We start from the raw sequence: 7,624 nt of genomic DNA, 5'->3' as shown, positions 1-7,624 counted from the left end.
CACACGGGACAGCGGGCGTCACCACGTGTGGTGAGGGGAGGCCGGGCCCTGCCGTGTCTGCCCGGGCCGCACACGGGACAGCGGGCGTCACCATGTGTGGTGAGGGGAGGCCGGGCCCTGCTGTCTCTGCCTGGGCCCTGCAGAGCAGAAAGGGCATCACCACGCAGGATAAAGAGAGGCTAGGCCCTGCCGCCTGTGGGTGAGAGGTCCCCCAGGCCTGAGGGGCTCATGGAGAATATCCCCATGGGGGACATCCTGGAGTCAAAACCACTATCACAAAGAATCACCTTAGAAACCTTACAACATTTACACAAACGACATGTGCAGAAACACAAATTCCACGTCTATCGTGCCCTGCAAACTCAGACACCTGACGGGCACTTCCCACCCTTCCCACTGCCTCGCTGCAGCGCCCCCACTGCCTCGCTGCTAGTGCCCCTCACGCTTGGCTGCTAACACGCTCTCCCCCCAGGTAAAGCCCCCCATCAGTCTCAGGGCTCTGAGGTGGTCTTCCTCAAGTCTACGTCAGAAGGCAGCCAAGAGGCAGGGAGGGAGCCCCGGTGGCGCGACAGCTAAGCCCTCGGCTGCTGACCGGAAGGTCGCTGGTTTGAACTCACTTGGTGGCACTGTGGGAGAAAAGCCCGGTGATCTGCTTCCATAAAAATTACAGCCTAGAAAAACCTACAGGGCAGTTCTACTCTGTCACACGGGGTCACCCTGAGTCGGAATCGACTCAATGGCACCCAACAACAAGGGGAGAGGCAGTCCCTATTTCACGTCCACACCTTTCAGGTCAGCAAAGCAGCCCACGACCTACACAGGTGCACTGTCTTCTGTGGCCCAAACCTGTCCCTGCTCATCACCTAGGGGAGGACGCTGTGAGGGCTGGTCAGTGTCGTCGGAGCCTAAATCCACAGGCCACACTCAGGCTCTGCAGAGCGCCAACTCGCCCCAGAGCTGGCTCACACCGGTCCCTGGCCACTCACAGACCCCCAAACCCCCGAGGGAGTGGTCTGTGTGTGCAAATACACCCAACACGCACACGGAGGACCAGGCTCTCCCACCTCACCCACTGTGGGCAGACGGCGTCATGACCACTGGGAACCAAGGGTCTTTCCTTGAATCAACTCCCAACCTGCCGAGGCCCGGTGTGCCAGGAGAGCAGAGAGCACTTCCGCTAACAAGACACCACCTTGGGGCGCCCTCCGGGGGGAAGGCAGGTGAGTCACAGGGCTGGGCATTCAGACACTGGAACCTTCTCAGGGAGCCTGGGCACAGTGAGCGAGGCTGCCTGGTTAAACGGGCCTGGGGCTGGTCTAACGGCAGCTGCAAACAACCCTCGGGAGGCAGAACCTACCAGGGAAAAGGTCCTGCTTCTAAATGGCAGCGACACATGTCTGATTACGCACTCCAGGGAAGAGAAAGCAACCGCTACGCAATGGGACGGCAACATAGCGCAGAATTTCAAAATGAACCAGGGGAAACACTGGACTCAAAAACCTCATCAAACCAACAAAAACAGTAAAAGCAAACAGACGACCTCACAGCGTGAAATACATGGGAAGCACGGAGCAAGAGACACGAGACCGTCACCAACGACTTCGGGCGTTAAAACAGAAGACGAACAGGCTGGAAGCCTGTCGCCATGGCGCCAAGTTCCGCCTCAGAGCGACCCTGCAGGCAGAGGAGGACTGTCCCCCAGGGTTTCTGAGGCGGTCAGCTTCCCGGAAGCAGACTGCCACATCTTCCCTCCCAAGGAGCAGCTGGTGGGTTCGAACCGCTGACCTTCAGTTAGCAGCCGAGCGCTTTAACCACTGTGCCACCAGGACTCTTCTTACGAACAGACTAAACCGTTCCATTATAAAAATCAAGGACTGGCAGAGTGGGTTAAAACACAAAACACAGCAGGAAATTAAATAACATGGCCGGGAAAAAAAAAGTTGAAATTAAAGGGATAGACTGAAAAAAGCTGGGGGAGAAGGGGCAGGCAAAGGCAAAGACTAGCAGTAGATGTGGGACACTGTTAGCAAGCAAGACGGAACGTGAAGTTAAAAAGAGTAAGGAGCATAAAGAAACAAAACGATTCTTTAAAAAACAGTTTATAAAGTAAAAATCATGAGGTTACACGTGTGAAGTCACGCGGCAGTTAAACGCATAAAGGGAAACTATTAAACGTACAGGGAGAAGCTGATTTTTAAACGTGACTACCAAAGATTGTATCCAAGTTACAGCAACACAACTGTTTCGGAGCCGGCCAAGTCTAGAGAGCAAAATTAAGTAACACAATTGACACGTTCAATGCAACAGGCTCATCCTGAATCCTCACACCCAGATAGCACGTACTCACACGTACACACACGCGCCCGTGTGCATGCACACACCCCCACGTGCTTTTTTAAAAAACAGCTTCAACAAGTTTACTTTGGTTTGTTACAATCATGTGCTTGGCTTGAAAAAAATGTGACAAATTTAAAAACGGAAACCTTACAGATTGTTCTCCCATCATAATCCGATAAAATTAAAATTAACGATACATGAGAAAAAAGAATTTCAAGAGACCCCACTATTTAAAAAAACGCCCCTCAGCAAACTTGGGTTCAAGAGGCATAAAAGCTGCAATTGCAGCCACTCTGGGAGTCAGTGAGAGAAGACTGCCCCCCAGCGGCCGTGGGCCTGGAGCTGCTGAAAAGATGGCCCCAGGGGAGGGGTCGCTCCTTGCTTTGGGAAATTAGAAAAACAAAGAAGAACACAAGAGAAACCGGGAAAAGTGTTCTTCTGACGCCCCAACAGAAGAAACTCCTTCTGAGCCTTGTGGGAAGAGAAGGACGAGAAACGAGAGAGGAAACAGGCCAGTGGCCAGCAGAAAGGATGGGAAGGTAAGGCCCGGGGAGGACTCAGAGGAGGCTGGGGGACATGGGCAGGCCGGTGGCTCCAGGCTTCCGAAGAACAGATCCATAGACCTCGGTGAGGCCACCCCTCCCTAGGGCCACAGCCCTGACAATGGCAGGGAGAGGGGCCTGGCCGCTGTGCAAATGACAGCAGGCAGACCACCAGGCACCCAGTGTGCACCTGCTAGGCTCCCTGCCCCAGCCCCTCTCAGGCCCCTGCGCCTTACCCCCAGCTCCTCGGCTATCTTCTGCCACTCCAGGTGGCCATGCCGTGCCGAGACGGCCTTCAGCCGCTCCACCTCATCCTCACTCCACTCCTGCTTGTTGATGCTCGGGTGCTCACAGTTCTGCCAGAACTTCCGGATCTCCTCAGCGCTGCGGCCACCTTCAAACTGCACAACAGACAGCCTGCATTCTGGGAGCCGTCGGTCCCACGGTGCCCCGTGTGCTCCCCAGGGGCAGGCCTGGGCCGAGCGGCCCCTCCCAGCCGCGCAGCACTCAGCAAGGAGGTGAGCTCTCCAGCCATGTCCCCAGCTCTGCACAGCTGCCCCCTGCAGAAGGGGCACCTCCCGTCAGCCGGGGGTGGGGGAGGGGCGAAAGGGGTGGAGGTCCTCCATGAAGCCCTGGCTGTGGGCACACAGCGTTAGACCCGACACCTGGCTGGAGGGTCTTGTCACCGTCAGGAGCCAGCAGCACAGTGGCCACCCAGGGCAGCCCCACAATGCTGGCCCCACCGCTGGTGACAAGCATGCAGGCTACGGGCTGCCTGGGGCTCCCTGCCCTGCCCCTCGACTCACGTTCACATTGGCGATCTTCTCCCAGTCGTGGCTGTCCAGTCTGGTCCCCAGAAGAGCCTCTTCCGGGAGCTGGCTGGAGGGACCAAGGCATGGTCACCCAGCCCGACCTTTTCCGTCCCCTCTGGACCCTTCAGAGCCCCATTTCCTGGATCCTTCCTACCAGGGCCCCATCTCCATTGATTTCCACCCGAGGCCCCATCTCCCTGGACATCCTGGCCCCACTAGAACCCCTCCAGCGCTCCATCTCCCTGGACATCCTGGGCCTCTGGGTCACCCCAGGGCCCCATCTCCTGACCCCCTGGCCCCCCAGGTCCCCCCAGGTCTCCCCAGGTCACGCCAGGACCCTGTCTCCTGACGTCCTGACCCCCCAGGTCACCCCAGGGCCCCGTCTCCCTGGATGTCCTGACCCCCAGGTACCCGTCTCCCTGGACGTCCTGGCCCCCCAGGTCCCCGCCTCACTGGATGTCCTCGACCTCCTTCTCTGCGTCTCGGAGCTGCTTCTCCAGGAGCTGTCTCTCCGTCTCGCTTGAGACCCGGCTCTGCTTCTGTTGCAAGTACTCAAGCCTGGGGGCCGGAAGGGGGGCCGAGAGGGTCATGCAGGACCATGTGGTCCACGTGCACCCCGAGGTGGGGCTGGCCTTCCGCTCAGAACAGCAGCTTAAGTAAGGAGCGGGGACCTGGCAGCCGACATGCCTGGCAGATGCAGTGCTCAGCCTCTGCACCAACTCCCTGCTGGCACCTTCCCCCCATCTCACCCCAGGCTGGGATCAGAGTAGAACCCGATGTACGCAGGAAGGGTGCTAATGCAGCGAGGAAGCCCACCCACCCCTGCCCCCAAAGACTTCGCTCTGCTCCTATCTTGCCCTGGGGTCCCAGGGCCGCCCTGGGCACTTAGGAAGGGGTCCTGTACGTCCCAGTCTCTCGTGCCAAGGCCAATAGCTACTTCTTAAACCCACAGTTGTCTGATATAGTGGACACCCGTGCCCCAGGCCAGGTAGGGAACACCAGCTTTCCCGCAGCGAAGGGGAGGGACCCCACTGTTGCCCAGCCCCTCCCACGACATCCCCCAGCTATGGGGCAACAGCTGCCCCGGGAGCCCAGCTGGGACTCCTGAGTGCACAGGACACTGTCCGTCTGACTGGTCCATCCCGCTGAACCAGGAGCTCACTCAGCATCCTGCCGCCTCCAGACCACAGCATGTCACAGGGCAGCGGGGGGAGACCCAGGCCAAGGACACACTGCCACCGTGGACACAACCAGGTCCACCCAGACCCTCAAGGAGGCCCTGCCACTTTTGCTCATGCTGCTGGGTCCTTGAGTGCCCAGCCTCGCCAGCTACAACATCACAATGGCCACGTAACACAAGTATTGATAAGCACAACGTAACAGATCGATAAACACAGTACAACGTACCAATAAACTCAATACATTGTAGCAACAAATACAACATGATGTATCAACACAGACGCACAGCAGATCCCGGCGCCCCGCTGACAGGAGAAAACAGAGACCCAGACAAGATGGCGTTGCCGGAGCCACGCGACGGCAAGCGGCCGCCCTGCCCGACCCTGGGGCACAGGTGCTTGATCACGCTACACAGCCACTTCCTTGGAAGGAAAGGAGGCCATTCGGGGACCCTCGTCCCTGCTGCTGGTGTCTGAGCCCAGCAGAAAGGCAGCAGGGGCGAGCGAGCATGCCTCTGTCTTCAGACTCACTTCAGTAACTTGGGCTGGAGCAGGCGCTGCAGACGGTCGCTCACCACAGACTTCCTGAGCAGGGTCTTCTCCCAGCCCTTCCCTGGGGAGACGGCGCACGGAGTGAGGGAGCCCACAGGACACACGCTCAGAACCCCCACCCCCACAGTCCTGGGCATGGTCTGTGGGACACATGCTCTCAGAGCCCCCCAGAGCTCACGGTCCCCAGCTCCGACCTGGCCCCTTCACCCAGCAAACAGCCTTGAGGCAGCACAGTCTCGGGCAGGGCCCCCAGGCTGGGTGCTCAGTCAGGCAGGGAGAGAGGCGGCAGCAGGCCGGCTCACCCACCCTCGGGGATGACATCCCCTTGATGCACTGCCCAGCGCGGAGCAGGCAGAAGTGCCAGGAGCCAGGCCCAGTGGTCAGGGCCTGCAGGACCCATGGCACTCGAAGGCAGGAAGGCCCAGACACCGTGGGATCCCAGGGACAGGCAGGGGCGGGGGAGGGTTGGCACAGCCCCCCGAGCGTGGGCAGGCGGGCCCTTACACTTGGTCACCAGAAGCTCCTCAAAGGACTTGACGCCCTGGGCCGCCTTCTCCCGCATGTCCTCATTGGCCGGGGGCCCCTGTCAGACATTAGAGCATCATGACATGGACAGACCACGACGTGCTCACCCGAGGGCCAGCACGCCCCACAGGTCTATGCCGGCACTCTGCTGGGGGCTGCGCCACGTGCCTGTGTGGGAGCTGCTCAGGGACATCACGCTGCCATGACCCCGAGTGCACGGGGACCATGAGCAGAAGGCCTCGCGGCTTCTCCCACCTCAATCAGGTGACCACCTACAGACAGAGGTCAGCCTTGCCCACTGCAGGGAGGGAAGCCTTGACCTCACCGAGGGAGGAAGGGGGTAGTAAGGAGGCTGGAGAGCACCATCCTGAAGGACCCAAGGACGTCCAGGACCCCCTCAGCAGGAAGGGGACGAAGGGCCTCCCCGCACAGCGCTGGCCCTCACTGACGAGGACATAGGTACTCACCACTCCGGTGACCTTGTCCTTGAAGTAGGGCTTCATGAAGTGCCCGATATACATTTGGGGGGGCAAGCTCTTCCTGCCCTTCATCTTGGGGCCCTTGGAGCCAGCCAGATCCCACGTGATCTCCTCCTGCAGCAGACACGAGGGGGCCAGGTGAGCGTGCGGCAGCCCGCGCGGGGCTGGAGCGTCAGAAGGCGTGTCCTGCCCGCCCTACCTGCTGCTCGCGGTTCTGGGCCAGCAGCAAGTTGACCTCTGTGATCTTCTCCTGCACGACTTCCTGGTAGACCATGTTCAGCTGCAGGCAGGTCTCTGGGTCCTCGGGGAGGTTTCTGTCCTTGGGGTCCTCCTCCTCGTTGCTGGCCTCACCCCACCTCTCTTCCTCCTGGAGACGAGACAGACCCAGTGCGTGAGAAAAGGAGACATGTGTCCTCGACCCTGGCAGCCCCAGGCTCACTTTCTGGCTGCTTCTTAAGGTCCATAAGGCTGCCCTCCCTGGGCCAGGCACACGCTGGGCCTTGGGAGACAGGGGTGGCCCAGCGTGCACCAACACCCTGACGCCGAGCCGGAAGCTGCTCTGTGGGGCGGGCACGGAGCACACTTGTGTTCACAAGGAGGCTCGGTCGCCCTCTCACTTGGTCGTGTGTGTTCTCTAACTTGCAAGGTGAGGAAACTGTGGTTCTGGGAATATCGTGGGGATGGGCGTGGTACAGGAAACAATGAGTTTTCACTCTCCGCAATAAACGTTCCTATAAAACGCGAGCTTTTAAAAAGAGATGTTGCTTTCAGCACGGGTGCGACAACAGCGTGCAGAAATGCGTGTGTGAGGTGAGGCCCTGCAACACTGCCCACGAGGACAGTTAGCAGCCAAGCACATCAACTGTCTGCACTCACTGATTTGACGGGAAAAACCAAAAAGCAAATCGTAAGTTTTCCCAAGTGAGGTAAAACTTGAAATAAACCACGATAGCTAGCTGTGGCTGGCACGACCGAGCACCTGCTTGCAGGCTCTATTAAGAAGTCCCCGGGGCGGCCCCGTGAGTGAGGTTCTCTGAGGGCCACCATCGCAAAGACCAGGCACAAGCACAGAGAGGGCTGCTCTGGGAGGAACCTGGCGGTGGGCTCTTGCCTGCCTTGTGACACCCCAGACGAGACGTACACGAGACATACAGGAGAAATCGCGTGACGTCCCAGACGAGACGTACACGAGACGTACA

At 59.2% G+C, this 7,624-nt stretch overlaps 1 protein-coding gene across 1 annotated transcript in view; it reads right to left on the bottom strand.

The window, feature by feature from the left end:
- Positions 1–7,624, bottom strand: part of SNAPC4 (small nuclear RNA activating complex polypeptide 4) — a 23,074-nt gene that overhangs the window by 13,006 nt on the left and 2,444 nt on the right. Inside the window, exons 3-9 of the mRNA XM_004388690.2 lie at positions 6,625–6,792; positions 6,414–6,539; positions 5,926–6,004; positions 5,401–5,482; positions 4,145–4,249; positions 3,686–3,758; positions 3,116–3,280 (exon numbers count right to left, since the gene is read on the bottom strand). Of these exons, the coding sequence (XP_004388747.2) occupies positions 3,116–3,280; positions 3,686–3,758; positions 4,145–4,249; positions 5,401–5,482; positions 5,926–6,004; positions 6,414–6,539; positions 6,625–6,792 (798 nt within the window). The remainder of the gene's footprint in view (positions 1–3,115; positions 3,281–3,685; positions 3,759–4,144; positions 4,250–5,400; positions 5,483–5,925; positions 6,005–6,413; positions 6,540–6,624; positions 6,793–7,624) is intronic.

This window comes from Trichechus manatus, unplaced genomic scaffold, assembly GCF_000243295.1.
Source record: "Trichechus manatus latirostris isolate Lorelei unplaced genomic scaffold, TriManLat1.0 scaffold00214, whole genome shotgun sequence".
NCBI lineage: Eukaryota > Metazoa > Chordata > Mammalia > Sirenia > Trichechidae > Trichechus > Trichechus manatus.
Note: the sequence above shows the minus strand (reverse complement) of the source record. Positions and strands in the feature narration are given on the sequence as shown.